The following is a 17,922-nucleotide window of genomic DNA, read 5'->3' as shown; positions in this document are numbered from 1 at the left end:
ATATAAGCTGCCGGGAAGAAATTTAGATTCTTTTGCTTTATATATATTTCGTATGTTTGTGGTTTACCTGTCTGTAATATTTACAGAAAAACAAAGAACTTATTTATTGTTACAATATATGCGTTTGAAAAACTGATAGTTGGAAATAATTGGTATTATAAGTATAACAAGTAATATGTTTTGAGAAGCTGTAGGAATCGAATATAATATTTTTGTCATTCGGTTTGAAAAATCTCGATTTTATGAATAGATTTTATTCAACAGATAAATTGTATGTTTATTTTAATCAAACGTTTTCAATTTAAACTAACAACATTGATTTAAGAAATATTATTTGTTACTAATTTGTCCGTTCGAAAGGATTGTTAATTATATGGCTTACGGATATTTAGGTTTATGAATTTAGAAATATATGAAATTTTACTGTATTTTTTAAATTTAAAAATATTTCTTTTGTAAACATTCAAGATTAATGCTTATGCTGTTTGAATTTCTTTACAGGCACATGATAAAATATTGTACACGATATTGTATTTGCCGGTCGAAGTTAATTTTAGAAAATGTATAACAACATTTTGGTTTTTAATAAAGAAGTAAGGATGTATTTACATGTGAGCAAAATGTTTAGAGTAAAACACAATTTTTTTTTATCGCCTAAAAAGATTTTTTAATAACATTATAACTATTGAAAGCACAATAACTAATAGATAATAAAGTAATATGAGTATCTTTTTTAAAAATTGTCAAGTGTGCAGGCGTCTTTATAAATTATTGATGACCAATATAATCTATCATTTATCTTCACTTATAAAAATGTGGTCAAAAGTTAACTTCGTCTGGAGAATAAAATATATAATAATTTAAAAAGACTTATTGGGGTTCAGCTTTTTAATACAGGTTTAATGGTTAATGTAAATAAAGATTATTTATTAAAAATGTTTTATTTTTTATTTGCCTATGCAGAAAATTTCGAAGAAATTATAAGAAAAATAAATATAATCAAAAATTATTTATTTAATGCTTACAAAAAACTTAATTAAATTATTTAATGCCTATTTCTTATGCTAAATTGGCTCATTGTTGGGAGAAACGCCAGCGCAATACAATAATTCGATATTCTAGTACAAAAAGTAGATCAACAGAGTCGCAGATGCGTGTGACTGACGACCGTCACTTTGCCCTCGTCCTGCAGGTCCCGTAACGCCTCATCCAGCTGTTCTCTGGACACCGTCTAGAACAAGTTACAAATTATCACTACGTTTCTTCTGCAGTAATATGTAATAAAATTTAAAGAAAAATTGTAGCTTTAACTATATAGTTACACATTTATATATAGGTCGCATTGGACATTAAATGAGTATAGGTGGTCAACTATTTCAGTATAGCATGTACCACTATTTTATTATAATTAATTTTTTTAAAATATATTGAAGAGTAAAAATCAATAAAATAAATTAAATTTTGAAAATGTTTAACGGGCCGCAAGCGGCCGGGTATTGCTTATTCCTGCACTATACTGTAATATAAGATCACTTTAACTTTTCTTAATACATATTTTAAATATTAGCTTTACAATGATTCCATCAGAAGAACAATGCCCTACTAGCCCTCGGGATTGTCTTAAATACCGCTTGTCATTGGTTGCTAACTTAATAAATTAATTACTATAAGTTCTATAAGTTTCCATATATTTTCTCGAAGTACCTACAAATCCAATAATGTAAGTAAATTATAAAATTAAATAAATACTTACGATCTGCGAAGTTGTGTTAACTTCCTGCAGCAGCTTCGCGTGCGTGAGTGTGTGAGGTTTGCTATAGGGTCGAATGAGTTCTCTGAGTGCAGCCACCAAATCGGCACGACGCCTTCGCGCGGCTGCGCCCAGCCCTGTGGTCAGGATGCCCACATCAATGCGACCAGACGCTGGATCTGTAGCCGATTGCTTTAGTGCTTCACGGTGTAATCTATAACAGATTGCACAAGACTACATTTTAGTTAAGACATTTATAAACATGAACAAAAGTAAAAGTGAGTATTTCATTTAATATACTAAGTAATATATATATATATATATATATATATATAATACACATAACTAAAATATTATTTAAAACCAGCTATTTCAACATATTACTGCAAAAAGTTATTGACTGCTCCAGAAATTAAATGAAAGAAAATATAAATTAATGTAACATGTTTTAGAGTGGTTACTTAATAAATTAATCTGTAAATAATGTTAAACAAAAATATGAACATGCAGTTCGTGAGCTATCCAAAGCGCGAAGCTCAAAGAGAATTGTCAATACGCAGTTTTGCGCAATCTTCTAATTTATCATTCCATGAGAACCTTCAAAATATTAGGAAACTTGCAATAAAAAAAATAATTAAATTAGTAAAACTATTTTCAAGATATGTTATGATCATGGGTGATAGGGACATTATTTTTCTATTATATATGCAATTATATGTAACATTGAAGATAAACAATAAATCTCATGATAAAATTTTTAGTAACAGGCTTTAATAATTTTTCACAACACAAATTATAATGTTTTTTTTTACAATTTCCAATATTTTATTATAAAAAAATTCACGATATGGTAGAATAATACCTAAGAATATATTAAAACAGGTGTATATAATAAATATACATGATTAATTCATTTCGTTTTAACTTGGAAGACTAAAATGCTACAATAATGTAAAATTTATTTTATGTGAGGATTTAGTCAGTAACAGAGGTGATTTAATATTAAACAAATGTTTTTAATGAATTTATTGTGAATAAATTATTTTTAAAAACATTAAATGCAAGAAACCTTACCTTGCGGCTTCGTCCACATCTACAATTTCTACCACGGGACACAATCGGACCCGGGCATGTGCCTCAGCGAGACGGATCAGAGACTCGAGCTGACGCGGGTAAGCGGAGATTTGACCACGCCCACTACCCACTCTTCTGCAATTTAAAGTTTGATGATCAATATAGTCGCTACTGTGGTACTTATCTTAACTGCCTCTACCTAAAGACACACTAAGAAACGCATATATCATATTATTTATTTTATTACCATTTGAACACGTATTCACCATAAATATATACTACAGGAGTGGCCAAGCTTCTTGACAGTTTGAGACATTGTTTGAAATTTGAAATTTTTTTGCAAACTGCAATTTAATATTTAATGGAATCAGGCGTTACCTTGCGGATTAAATTGCAAGTAAGAAAAGGACCAATATTTAGCCACTTCCGCACATGCAGTGGTAGTCGTGCAACAAAGTGCACTGCCCGCCAAATCTCAAGACTCTGTGTTTGGCACTAATCGGTGTAACGTAACTCCTGAAGATGCCCCGTGAAGGGGTGAAACACGTGTTGAGTGATTTGACGGTGGCAGTTGAATAGTTCGCATTGTTTGCCGCATGCGCATTTATCAGCGGGCTGGCGGGCGGTGCACTTTGTTGCACGACTACCACTGCATGTGCGGAAGTGGCTAAATATTAGTCCTTTTCTTATTTAGGATGGACTTCCGCAAGCATCTTCAGGAGTTACGTTACACCGATTAGTGCCAAACACAGAGTCTTGAGATTTGGCGGGCAGTGCACTTTGTTACACGACTACCACTGCATGTGCGGAAGTGGCTAAATATTGGACTTTTTTTTACTTGCAATTTAATACGCATTTAAAACACACAAATGAATATTTTTTTAAAAAAAATTATATTTATGGAAATTATACCACAAAAGTACAAAATATGTGCATTGAAGTTAGAATAACGGCACACGCATATGACAGCGCTCCTAATATTTAAGATGCCGGTTAGTTAATTATGATCAGTGTTGGTTTTTCGCTAATTTTATCGTGGAATACTAATTATTATTATTCACACCAGTAATTTGTTTCGATTTCTCAGGAGCTGGCATAGGGTTTAAAAATCGATATATATATATAACCTAAGTCAGCTGATATAAATTTAAATATTGAAATAATTTGTCAATCAATCAGAGCCAAAAATGGTCATTCAAAGAGCCGCATGTGACTCACGAGTCGCAATTGGGCCACTCCTGATATACTATATGAAAATTTAATTGGAATAATAAAAGTAATTTTTTTAAGAATCTTGGAATGTACAAAACAGATAATATAATTATTATCAACATCATTTCAGCTGTAGGGCGTCCACAGTTTGACACAGACATTTCTATTAAATTTCCAATTTGACCAGTTGTAAGCATTCAGTATTGTCTGAATGGTCATCTATATGTTTGCTAGTCCGTGGTCTCTATTCCAAAACCTTAAGACTCCAGCAGCCATCTCTTGTGCGCTTTATATAGCCTGCTCCTTGCCACGTCAACTAGCCAGTCTGATAGGCTTTGTCCACTAGTTTCGTTCTTCTAATGATCTCATTCGAACTCGTAGTAAAATGCCGAATTCCGAAATGCCAAAGAGCTTAAGTCATTGTACACATTTTAGTGTATATAACATATTAGTATAATTATATGAAAAGGAAAAAGTCCACAAGGATGCTAACCCAAGCAGTGGATATGCCAAGTTCTTACTGCTCTTAGTATGTCTTTTTTGAAGTTACTATAAGAGATTGTGACACATGGAGATACCAGATCAAAGCAAAAATGCACTAAATGGACAATGCGGGCTAAAATATTCAACAATGAAAACGAGTGTTGCCCAAGGTAAAAATTGAGTGGCACTCTAATTAAAAAATCTAGTAATACCCCTCTTTTAATGATGAATGTAACCAGAGCGAAAAAAAATAATTGTTGCCAGAAATTAAATATGTTGTTATTAGTAAAGATTGGGAAGTATCGTCTCACCTCATATCGACATAAGCGTCAATGAGTCGTTGCTGTGCCGGCTCGCTGAGCGTAGGCTGCACGTGTTCCTTAGCGAACGCTATGTAGTCTCGCATCAAGCTCATGTTCTGTAAAAAGACCACAACTCATTTCTCTCTTATAAACTGCTGACCGGTTTCTTCTGCTCCCGGCCATACTCATAATAAGGATCATAATAATGATGTTTAATTATTTAATAATATATCCAATAACTTACAATGCTATCCTCGTCGTCTTGCGTGTCGGTGGGGTCCTTGTAATAAAGAGAGACGAGATGCGTCGCCAGCCTCCGGTCAAACGCCTCGTCTTGCGGGTCCAGTATCAAGAATATTAGATCGAACCTGAACATGTAATAAACAAATTAGGTAATGGAAGGGTCCCTTTACCTACTAATTATTTTCACTTTATATGGCGATAAATTTAATGGTAATAGAGAAAGTGACCAGGCAAATATTTAGATCTAAGAAATACCTCCTCCTTCTCCCCCTCCGCGTCACGCCGCGCACATACCTAGGGCGCGATACAGCGCTTTTTTGTAGAAATAGTGCAGAATACCATATCATTTTGTCATTTAAAACTGTATGTACATTGTTACCTAATAATAAACTAATTAACCGACTAGCAAATAGCTTCTTTCACAACCTTTTGCATAATCGGCCATTTATATTATCTATAAAATAAATATATATTGTTGCCAATATCTGTTACACTAATGTAACAAATATTGGCAACAATGAAAAATATTTTATTTTAATCACTTTTCACACGGAAATTATACAGCCTTCATTGGAAAAATGAGTGAACCTATCTACTTCTGTACTTTCTGTAATCTGTCGTACCTAGACATAAGAGTGTGTGGCAGCTGAACATTTTCAACAATAGTTTTATTTTTGTTCCATTGCGACTCAGCGGGGTTGGCCGCTGCAAGGATAGAGGTCCTGGCGTTCAGTTGGCAAATGATGCCCGCTTTTGCAATCGACAGAGTCTGTTGTTCCATTACCTGGAAAAAAAACATTATTTTTTATGAAATATTCTTTATTGTACACATTAGGACAAGTTTAAAGTTTCATAATACGAGTAATTAACCAAAGTGTACAATGGACAGTCTCATCACACAAGGCAATCTCTTATAGACAACCATAGTATTAAAAAGGTAATTATGTACATGTATATATATATAAATATATACTTATTATATATATATATAAATATATATATATATATTTATATATATATATATAATTATATATATATATTTATATATATATATAATTATATATATATATTTATCATAAGTATAAGTATATATATATATATATATATATATATATATATATATATACTTATACTTATAATAAATAAGGTATAATACATAATACCATAAAATACATAATATAAATAACAAATTCTTAATGAAATGAACTGATTTGGATCGCACCTGCCTCAGAAAGAATAAAGAAACAGAGGAAGCAAAATAAATGAATTAACAGATAATCATAGGTCTAGTAAATAGTTCTTAACCATTTTCTAATAAATATGTATTGAGTTTTCATGTTTTATACTCAGCAGTAAATCATTCCACAATTGAACGGCTTTTGAGGTGAATGATTTTAAAAGGTTTATAGGATGGACATAATTATTACAAGATGATCACTTTATTATACAGGTGATTAGAAATAGGTATAAAGCATTCGAATATTTTTCCTGAGAAATGAGCTGCATATTCAGCCTTTCAGAGGATTTACACCTATAACTAATAACCCTTTGAAATTTTAAGTTTTTTTTTTAGTTGAGAAGTCAAAGTAATTTTGTGTAAATTGTACTTTGAAGAGAGTAGTACAACATGGTTCCACTAATTCTGTCTTCGATCTTGAGATTGGTGATGGCTTACTTTTTGTGGAAATTACGGGCAATCAAACAAGCATTTTGATTTGCCGTTTTAATAACAATTAAGAGAATGTAATAGTTTACAAAAGTCGGTTTCTCTACTTTCATACATAAATAGGAACATGTGTTTTGATAAGTAAGACTCCATCTGTGTTTAATTTTTGATGAGATCGCAAACAAACACTTGATTTTAATTCAGTCAATAAAAATTTATTATAATTTTTAACCTTTATTTTTAAATCGTCGTTAAAAAATAGACAAATGCTTATAATTACCTGTGAATGATTAATAAGTATTCTTTAATGACCAATGTACTTACTTCATGTAATACGCTGCGAGTGGAGTCATTCATTTTGTCGAATTCGTCGATGCAGCAAATACCGTTGTCAGCTAACACTAGCGCCCCTCTGTAAGCGAAAATTGATTATTGTAGGGTAGACATATATTTTATAAACATTTTGTTAAAAAAGTAATTATAGATGGTGAAATAATATCTGTAAGCTGTGTTGGTGGGTGGACTAAACAACAATGCAACAATAATGGCACAAAGGGAGAGTTGTCGCTTGAACTGCAAGCTTTCAAATCTTTTAAGATGTTGTCCCACTGCTGGTAAATATAAAATGCTCTGAAACTGTTATATTAGATTTCATTTTAATTCATTGTGATCCCCATAACTATGTTAGTGATCATTTTAGACATCACAATTTGTAAAAAAAAACAACTCAGGCCACATTTCTGATACATAAATTTTGAATTAATAAAAAAGAATAATTAAAAGAATAATTAGTTAAAAAGGGTTATTTCTAACTATTATAGCAAGATGTGTTATAACATTTTGCTATAATATACTCTCTGGCCATGGACAAGAATTACATTTATTTGTAATTTATAAAGTTAAAATGTTAGCTTAATAGGAAAAGAACTTTTATGTAGAATACAGCTTGATATAAAAAGAACAAATAAGACATACAAAAATATACCAGTTTTTTCCTTAATTTTTTAATTCATTTCACAGCGTGTTATAAAAATTAACTTATTCCTCATACCTTTTTAAATATCATTGTGTGCAGGTAAAAATTCCGAAAATGGATACTCCTGTTAATTACTCTATTTGTAACTCAATGAGGCTTAATTATGATTTATTAACAAAACAAACTAGGTTATTGCTATAAAATTCCCTGTTTTAGTGAAGCAATATTCTAATGAAAGAAATGACTCTTCTTGTGGGACAGTAAATCATTATACTCACGTTTGAAGCACCAGCTGCCTTGTATCAGGGTCCTTGGTAACATAAGCGGTAAGACCCACAGCTGAAGACCCCCTGCCCGAGGTGTACTGCGCGCGCGGCACCAGGCCGTGCACCCAGCGAAGCAGCTGCGACTTACTGGTTCCAGGATCTCCGCACAGCAGTATATTTATCTCTGATCTGAAAATCATTGTTAATACATTAATATACAGGAAGATTGGTTATAGATGTAAAAACTTTAAAGGGGCGAAAGTATTTTTTTATTTGTATTACTCCTTTCTTCTGCTTTGTTCGAGGCGGGGATGTTCCGATACGGGTGTAAATTTTTTTCTTTTTTATTTCTATTGATCCCCCCTTTCTTTGCTCGCAAATCCCTTTTCTCCGTTTCTCACATCTTTGACAAAATTGAGTGAAAGTTTTACATTTACTGTCAAATAATATTAAATGGCTATATAGAGTTGGAATACTTCTCTTACTGTGTTCATTATGTTTAACGGAAGCGATAAAAAGATCGTTACAAATATGGTGGGAAACATTTTCAGCAATGGACATTCTTCGTCTGAAATGGTGATGATCTACGGAATAGGATAGGCATAACATGACGCAATTAAAACCAGGAGTAAAATTGAGCGCCCAGCTTTAGAAATCAGCCCTTTGTTACATTATAACATCATTAGAGATATTGTAACAGTGGCGTAGCTAGGGGGTGGCGAGCGGGGCGGCCGCACCAGGCACCACAAGCAGGGGGGGCACCAAAGTTGAAAATAATTTTTTTTAATTTTTTTTTTCAATGATGAATAATGAAATGTTAAAAGAAAAATGAAAACCATAATTTAAAGTAAATAGTGTTTTTTAATAGGGCCCTAAATGACAAAATAATAAATTATGACATTATTGCAAGATTATTTAATGATAAATATATTAAATAATCTTACAATAATGTCAATAGAACATGAACTAGTCGACACTATTGATTTTGAAAATGTGATTAATGACTTTGCAGGCCAAAAAGCGAGGAATGTTCGTTTTTAAATTTTCCCAATAAATTTTATTAAGATTTAATGTTATTTTATATATATCTATTATTATTTTGAACCAAAAAAATATATATTAACTACATTCTGTTCTGAATTTTGAAATTATTTAGACTCTTTAGGGGGGGGGGGGCACCAAGCCCCAATCTGCCCCAGGCCCCAAATACCATAGCTACGCCACTGTATTGTAATATAACACATTTGTTGTTGTGAACGCTGGGATTGGGTTAGTTGGGGTCTTAAGAGTCTGGACATGCTATCACTGAAATGATGATGATGAAAGGTTAAAATGATTATTCATTGCTAAGACGAGACCTCCGTCGAGTAAACTAGTATACTGTAACTATAATGACCTGAAATGTGTACGTCCGGCCGCATTGAAATTCTTCTTTGTCCCACCGAGTAGTTGTAACAAGACGCCCTTCTTGATGTCGAGGTTCTCGTAGATGGAGGGAGCGATCGCCCGCGCCAAGCGCTCGTAGCAGTCCGGCTGTTCAGACAGCGCCTTAAACAGTTCCAGGCGCTCGGGTGGGAAGCGATGGTCCTTCCTGTAATTTTCACAAAGAACATTATAATTGCTTTGTTACCATTGAAGACTAAGAAATAAATCTTAATATAATATATTACTAAAAAGTTATTATGTTTCGAATATAGATAATGAAGTTTAAAATAAAAACAAACGCACTACCTTGAAAAAATAAAGAAAAAGCATTTGTTTTAAATAAAACATGATGATAGTTGCAGCCAACAATTTTAGTAAATTCCAACCTAAGTAAAAAAATTTGTACCAAACAGGTTTTAAAATACATAATCCTGCACAGCCTTAACAACACTTTATTTCTTTATTAACTTCACATTCCTGCATGCAATTATTTTATACTTTGTGTCAAAAAATTTGCAAACACACAAACTCATAAACATATGTGTGTGTATGAGTTTGTGTTTGCAAATTACTAACATAAATCTTTTTTTAAAGATCTGCATTTCTTAAATACTGCAGGGCCATAGCTGATGTGTTGGTAAAAAAAATGGTATCGAAAAATAAAGCGGGTCGGATAAGCATGTAAAAACAGACAGAAATGAAAATAAAAGGAAAACAAGAATTATAAACAAAATATTAAATAATATTATTTTTGATTTTTTTTTATTATAGTATATTTTTTATTATAGTATAATGATCATAAAAAAGGCTAAAATGAAGCACATTAAAAAAAGTAGTCTTACCGAAAACCAAATAGGCGTGTATGAGAAAAAAACAACAAATCTGTTTCCAGTTAACTCTTAACACTTCATCTCAAATCATGTTTTATTGAAGTAATGGTTTTCTAAGACATAGGCTCAGTCTATATTTGAAATGCTAGGAAACTTTTGTACTTTACATCATCCTTCAATTTCAATTCAGATTTTAATTTTTTAACATTTGGCATAAATCTATCCACATCAACATATTTAAGTAATTTCTGTTTAAATGTTAAGTCGAATGTTAATCTAAAAGGTGTCTCATCTGAACTCTTTTGAGGTTGTCTTTTGAGGTTGGTAGCTAGTGGCTAGGTAGTGGTAGTCCATTTCATCACACAAATGTGAAATTTTCTGACTTTTTGGCAATTTCAAAAGTTGCAACCAGTGTCTACGAAGATCTTCGAGTTTAAGAAAATTATCTACAGCGACAAAACTACGCGTACCTAAACCGTTATAACTATTGTCCTATTTTCAAGTATTTTAGTCACCCTGATATATATTATTTTTGGACCAGACTCTCAGTGCTGTCCAAATTGCTTTTACAGATTCCGCGAGTTCGAGGCATTAGGTGCATAGGGTGCCTTGTCTAAGACAACTTTTAAGGAACTCTCAGACTCCTAGGGGTCTCAAATCGGGCTACTACATACCACAATTTTACCGAGTTTGGAAGGTTTGGAGCAGAGTATCCTTGGATTTAAGAGAGAACACTTTAGCAGATGTTCCATATAATCACAAGGCTCTCAAGATGATGAAATTTAATTATATTGTTGTCGACCTGGGACCTTTTATATTGATCACTGATATATGTCACGAGAAGTATGCCAGAAAAGTGCAATTTTGTAAAAACTAGAAGCAAATTAACCGCCGAGTAGTCTTCGCTTCGCACAAACTACACTAAAGTACAGTCACAACACTATACACCTACACGCATATAGCCCCTCTTTGTGCTTATGTGTAACTGGAATACGACCTCTCTGCGTAAATTTTTAGTTGGCAGACCTCATGTTTCCAAAGGCTCAACATGAATATAGCTGCACAAAAGCTAAATCGACGGCATATCATTCATCAGTGAACGTACATTTCGTCGGTGTCGCGCAGGCGGTCGCTGTGTACGCTGCGGTAGTGCAGCGCGTCCAGGTGCGTGCGGTGAAGCGCGCGCAGAGTGGAGCGGCGCGGGTGCAGTGCAGCGGGCGCGGCTCGGAACACGCCAGTCACCGACACTCGCTCTCCCGCCCCCACCGCCTCCACCAGAGCACCGTGCGCCATCACGCTCACTGTGGCAGGAGTGCGCCCCGCCGGCATGTCGTCTGCGGAACAATACCAAAGATTCTTTATATACATCCAAATTATACACATTAAAACGATTCCTCGCCCGTGTGCAAGCGAATGAACGCAATTAGGAGGCGGAACACACCTCCCCCGAATTTTCGCTACACTTCTACAATCATTACACTATACACTGCTTATAGCCTACATTAGTCTTCAGTGAATTGGAGTAACGAAACAAATTTTATTTTAGTTCAGGAAACATAGGTCCTCATCTTAACAAAGCTGTAAAAAAAGCCTTACGACTAACAGCACAAACAACACCTCAAATGTAATCAATACAAACCAATGTCAATCACAATAAAAAAGATTATAGAATATAAAGATAATATATTTTAATGATGACATTGTTTCTGCAATAATATAACTTCATATAATTACATTTGGAATTTATAACCAACATCAGCTATTTTCGCAGCTTATTTCAGAAATTAAAGAAAATACATTTTATAACTATAGAAATAATATAAATCAAAGTCTAATCATCAGAAATAGGTGTTCTGAAACAACATATTGTACAAGTCATTGATTGATTATTTTCAATGTGACCAAACCTAACTTTACCTGGAGCTTCCTGTAACTTGACAAGCTGCTTATCACTGAAATGGGAGCGGTTGTGTATGAGCTGGAAGCAATGAGCAGTGCTGCAATGGCCACAATGAGCAGGTTCCGCCACACGCCCTCGCTCTAGCTCTCCCACGGCTGCAGAGCCACACACAGCGCAACGGAAGAATGCCTCTCGCATCTCTGGCACGATTCCTGACGTACGGATCACCATGCCCGATATTGTTACAAGCTGGTCGATATCTGTTAAAGAAAAATATATTTTCTTTCAAATGATCATCATTCCTGCTAGAAGAGTTCCGCTGCTGGACATACATACTATAAAATACAGCTATAATAATCTCAATTGTGTTATTAGCCAAAAAATAAAAAGTTGTTTTGGCTCTAATTACTTTATCATTGTACATTTTGAGATGGCTTTCGATAAAAAAAAAGGAAATATAGTGTGAGTGAATTAAAGAGAGTATATATTATATAAGTACTCTCTTCCCACAGACTCTTGTTAAAGTCATGGGAAGACACTAAATGAAGATTACTTCCTACTGGTCTTATTGGATATCTAAAGGGAAGGCAGTAAACATCCTTAATTACTAATAATAAAATTGCTAATTTTCAATCAGTTTGTAGTTTCAATATTAAAAGCATATATACATTCTCAATTATCCATAATGAACAAACTGTTGGCTAAATACCAGTTGCTTAGCCAACATTACAATATTCTGCTAGATTTAAAAAGCAATGACTATGTATGTAAGTAACCAATCATAGGCAAAATGTCATCTTTGTTCTAATATCAAAATATAAATTTATCAAACGCACCTTCAGGGTTGAGGTCTCTCATATGTCGCTGTGGTGCATTGTATGGTCGTACTTGTATCTGATGCTCCAAAACAGCAGCTGGGTATTTTTCAAAGAACAATTCGTTAACAGCTGCATCAAATGCTGGGACTACCTACAAAAAAATTAACGCCTTTTTAATAATACTTTGGAAGAACATATTTAATATTGTTCTGTTACCATGTTTATACTTACCTCCTGTGGATAACAGACAAGTTGGCGATGAAGTTTGGGGTCAAATGTTTTCACGTGTTCACAGTCTACATCCAAAAATGGTTCTTCCAAAGTGTGTATCTAAAATGAAAATTATGTAAATGATAAATAACATCACACAGCTTTTGTCTCATAAATAAATAATGAGATTATTCCAAATATCAGAAGAATTTTCAGAAAATAAATGGCCATCATGTACCTGACTCACTTTTTAATCCTAAACATTATAAACAAAATCTCTTATTTAACTTCACAATGCATTATATCATCCTCTAACCCGAGGGCCCATGGTCATTGGCCTGTTGGCATTTACAACTTCACTATAAGTAGCCGAGTATGAAATTATTAACTCTTATTATTATAATTAAAATACTTGTTAAAACGTCAAAATTAAGGTTTAAGCACAAACAAGTTAATTGAGTTTAAGACTATAGGTAACAATTAAGGGGTACTGACCTCTTCCAGCTTAGTCTCATAAAGAGGCTCGTTAGTGATGGCATCAGGTTCAACATAACGCTGTACGAATTTAATGAATTTTTCTCGACATTCTGCGATCGCCACGTCGGTACCCCATACCACTAGCTGAGGTTCACCGGATGATGGCTCTGAATCACCTCCTTCACCCTGCTGAACCGAAAATGCGTGTTACCTAGTAGCCAGTGATTACAGGAACATCCATTAACATCTTACATAAAGTAAACAATCTGAAATATGTATTTTTTTTATATTCAAATATAAAAAAAAATATATACACAGACTAGCCACTACTTGACCTCCCACATCCATACTATGGTTGCCTGTAAGAATTTGCATTGAGTGCATATATATAGTGCATATTGCATATATGTCAGTAAAGCATAATAAGTTATTTAAAAATAAATAAATAAACTTACTCTTTTTGTCGGTATAGGAGCTGGTACATTAGGACCAACTTGATGACCCCTAAGATCAGCCCTCTGTCGTGCGGGAGTAGATACACCGCGCATAAGAGACCTCGGAGTGCTAAGAGAGCTGGGTGTTCCATAATTCAATGGTGAGCTCATTTCGATATCAGTTCCTTCAATAAAATCACAAAAAAATTAGAACCACAAAACTTGAGTGTTTAAATGCAATTATAATGCAATCCAAGTTTATTGACACAGACATTTAATTGACCTACATTAAATGCAGATTTATGCTCTGTCTGCAAATTGCACAACATTTTATGAGTTGTTATATTAAAGTTGTTATTTGTCACAATATTGTAGCAATTACATTATCTATTTCCAGTAAATATAACTAAATAAAATAGACAATTATTTAAAATTAGAGAAGAGGTAAGACATGATCATAAAAACTAAAAGTTTTTTAAATGTTTAATATTTTTATCAGCTAGTTGTACCATCTCCATCCAATGATTGTCTCATAGAGATGTCCAGAGTATTTTTTTTTTTTATGGCTCCCGCTATTGGGGGCCTCTCGTACCCCTATCTAGTTGTAGGACAGGGACTTCATCTTTAATTAATTTTTTCACATTATTTTTTATTTCCATTATCTTCTTTCATTCTTCTTATTATCTTTTATTGTTTTCTGTCTTTCATGTTATAATTCTTTTCTTTTATGCCCTTTTATTCTACTCTTCTTTCTTTTATCCTCTTATTTTGTTTTATAAATCTTATTTACTAGGTATATCACATTTATTTGCTTATATTTATTATTTATTTTGCTTCAGTCTTTTGTTTTCTTATGCCTAGGTTTGGTTTTTTTGTATTGCTTTTTTTACTATTATTTTGCAATACTCTATGAAATCTTTCCTAATTGTATTATCGCCTGTCAGGGAGGCTATTGTCTCCTCCCTGATTTGAACCCCAGACCGGCACTCGAAGCCGAACCGGAGTCCCCCGAATGCGGGACACCGGGCCACAAGGTGGATCACGGTCTGGTCCACGCCCGGTTCACAAAAGCACGAGGGGTCCTCCTTGAGCTTAAACCTATGAAGGTACTCAGAGAACCCCCCGTGCCCCGTGAAGAGCTGGGCCGAGACCGCGTCCACCTCGATGCTGCGGAGCACGCGGTAGGCTGAGACGGCGTCCGGGAAAAACATCCTCGTTACCGAAGCCGTCGTTCCTTCCACATACCTCCTGTTCCATTCGTCGAGCGACTCCAGTCTCAGTTGCCGCTTGACGAATGAAACAGGGCATCTCTCGTACTCTGGTCGTCTTTTACTCTTCAGGGCCGCTTCCTTGGCCAGCTGGTCCGCCCTCTCGTTCCCCTCCATCCCCGCGTGCGCTTTCACCCAGAACAACCTTACATCCTTCCCTTTTTCTCTCGCTTTCATTACATTCTCCTTCACTCTTAACGCTAAGGGATGGAGGGTGTCCGATCTTGCGACAGTTTCGAGAGCGGACCGCGAGTCGCTCAGTACGGCGCAGACTTGCGCCGACTCGCCGGCCGCGTACCCTGTTGCCTCAGCTAGAGCCAGCAGCTCTGCCTGGTATACGGTGCAGAAGTTGCCCAACTTGAGTTTCTTTGTGTATGACTCTACGGCGCCCCGCTTGACGCAGAACGCCGCACCCACCTTATCCTCTATGCGGCTGCCGTCGGTATAAATTACCAGATCGGCAGCCGCGGTGGCAAGTCGGACTTCCTCCGCACTTTCCCCCAGACAGGAGAACTCCACACCAACTTGACCAGACGGGTGTGGTAGTCTCAGGTAGCTGACCGGTACCTCCAGGTCTCGGTCCTTTACCACCTGCCGGGAATGACCCTTTCGTCCAGAGTATTAAGACCACTATGTACAAATTCTATGCCCTTAATTAATAATATTTTTTATTTATCTAACTTCCTGCACTATTTATTTTTTATGGAAATTTATCATACTTATTTTATATAATAATAGTGATAAAATTATAATTATATGAAATATGATAGTGATGTGATTACATTGTAAAGTGCTTTACTTTAATTCATTATTCATTTAATAGTACTATATAAAACTACACATATACTACACATATATTTACAGTAGTGCACTGTGCACTACTGTAAACATATGTTGTTTTAGAAGCATGCACATATTATGTGTTGGCTATGAGACCACACACATATAATGTTTTGAATGTATATGTGTTAGTGTGCCGTGCATTTTAATGGTCTTTATTATTAATAACCTAGGAAAATTAATAATAAGACTGCATTATTACATATTTATAACAACAATAATCCACCAGCCAAGCTATACCTGATTCCCATTCATATTGTTCACAATTGGACGCTACATTAAAAAGTTTGCTTTCAATTAGGCATTTTAATGGTAAAATTCAGTTAAATATTATATATTACTACTACTTCCCATGGCTACATCAAATAAATACAATAAAATAAACTTTAAATACCTTTATAGAGTTAATTTGATACAACTACAGAAGCAATGATATATACATTCTGAACCTCAATTTATGGACACTTTTTAATTGAATACTTTAATAATGCAAAATTTTCAACTTTGGTGTTTTGGCTACAATTGTGTCATTGGATTTATATTATATAATTTTTTTTTCTGTGCTATTGTATTTAATTTTCAATCACAATAATAATTATGGTTGCCAGCAGTAACACGCCAGGCATAAACATAGAAAATTACAAATGATGCCCTTCGTGAGAAACAGCTCTACAGTATGAGTTGTTGATACTCTCTTATAATATCCCATATTGATTTTATTTATTGATTGAGAATCTTCAAACACTCTCAAAAACTGCTTAAAGATAAATATATAACAAAATTATAATGTGATCTTACCCAAAGGGCTTGATGCCAACGTTCGAGCAGGTGATGTACCAGGTAATTGTGCACTGGGAGTACGCGGCGTACCACGAGGGGTGCCACGTGGAGTTCCTGGCGTTCCATCTTGAAGAAGAAAATCAACACTTATGTTAATATTTATATTGTTTTTGGCCATATCCATAATATAATTTACATGACATGCATGTTGGAACTGTTTTTTTCCATCACTAATAAGATAGGTTCCTATGAATAGTGACTATTGATACAAATACAATGGCGCCAAACAATTGAAAATTGAAGAAGAGAAAACAATTGAATATTCTGGACATGAATCCAGATGAAAGTATGATTGATACAACTCTAATAAATATCATGATTGTAAAGTTAGAAATAATTAAATAAACAGTAAATGTATACACTTATTAATGTAAAAAAAATTAAATTAAATTTTAAACACAAATTGCAGAAACATCCAAACTTAAGAATTATATAGACAGTAAATTATTATAAAGCATATTCCACTTAGTATGTGTGAAGCTATCATAAATATATGCAACTGATGTCAAATTGAACAAAAAAAAATTGTAAAAACAATTCCATAAATATGCTCATCTAAAACATTTCCATACCTTTCGAAGGAGTACCGGTTGATCTTTGAGGAGTTTCTGGAACTACTAATTGTTGAGAAGATCTAGTTCTACGAGATGGAGTTGCGGCTTCCGAAGATGCTCGTGATGACGGACGTTTTGAAGGTGTCGACATTGTAGTAGCTTAGAGAAGTTATGAGGGTTTTTAATATTATTGACAATTAAACCGTTTATATCCTTTATGCGTTTGGCGCGAATTTTGACAACTGATGTCATTAATTTGACTTAAGTCTACTGCCGCAGACAAGTGTGATAAGCTATTAAATTCAAAACCATTTATACTTATTATTGCTGGTAACGCTTCAGATTATACGTTTT

At 34.2% G+C, this 17,922-nt stretch overlaps 1 protein-coding gene across 2 annotated transcripts; it reads right to left on the bottom strand.

Moving 5' to 3' along the window:
• Positions 1-1,048: 1,048 nt before the first annotated feature.
• dpa (disc proliferation abnormal) lies at positions 1,049-17,826 on the bottom strand. 2 transcript variants are annotated; one of them, XM_068764052.1, is made up of 17 exons: positions 17,587-17,826; positions 16,973-17,080; positions 14,088-14,251; positions 13,651-13,821; positions 13,177-13,275; positions 12,964-13,096; positions 12,145-12,387; positions 11,333-11,561; positions 9,369-9,563; positions 7,985-8,161; positions 7,055-7,142; positions 5,688-5,848; positions 5,066-5,189; positions 4,831-4,937; positions 2,825-2,959; positions 1,754-1,964; positions 1,049-1,231 (listed from the first exon to the last, which is right to left on the bottom strand). In XM_068764052.1, the coding sequence occupies exons 1-17, from the start codon at positions 17,717-17,719 to the stop codon at positions 1,136-1,138; spliced, it is 2,574 nt and encodes an 857-aa protein (XP_068620153.1). In that variant the 5' UTR covers positions 17,720-17,826; the 3' UTR covers positions 1,049-1,135. The 2 variants fall into 2 exon arrangements, with proteins under 2 accessions (XP_068620153.1, XP_068620154.1); XM_068764053.1 differs by having other exon boundaries at positions 13,651-13,818.
• Between the last annotated feature and the right edge of the window lie 96 nt (positions 17,827-17,922).

Source organism: Battus philenor, unplaced genomic scaffold, assembly GCF_028537555.1.
Source record: "Battus philenor isolate CCGP_79_NKW_IND1 unplaced genomic scaffold, ilBatPhil1.0.hap1 SCAF_19, whole genome shotgun sequence".
Classification (NCBI taxonomy): Eukaryota; Metazoa; Arthropoda; class Insecta; order Lepidoptera; family Papilionidae; genus Battus; species Battus philenor.
Note: the sequence above shows the minus strand (reverse complement) of the source record. Positions and strands in the feature narration are given on the sequence as shown.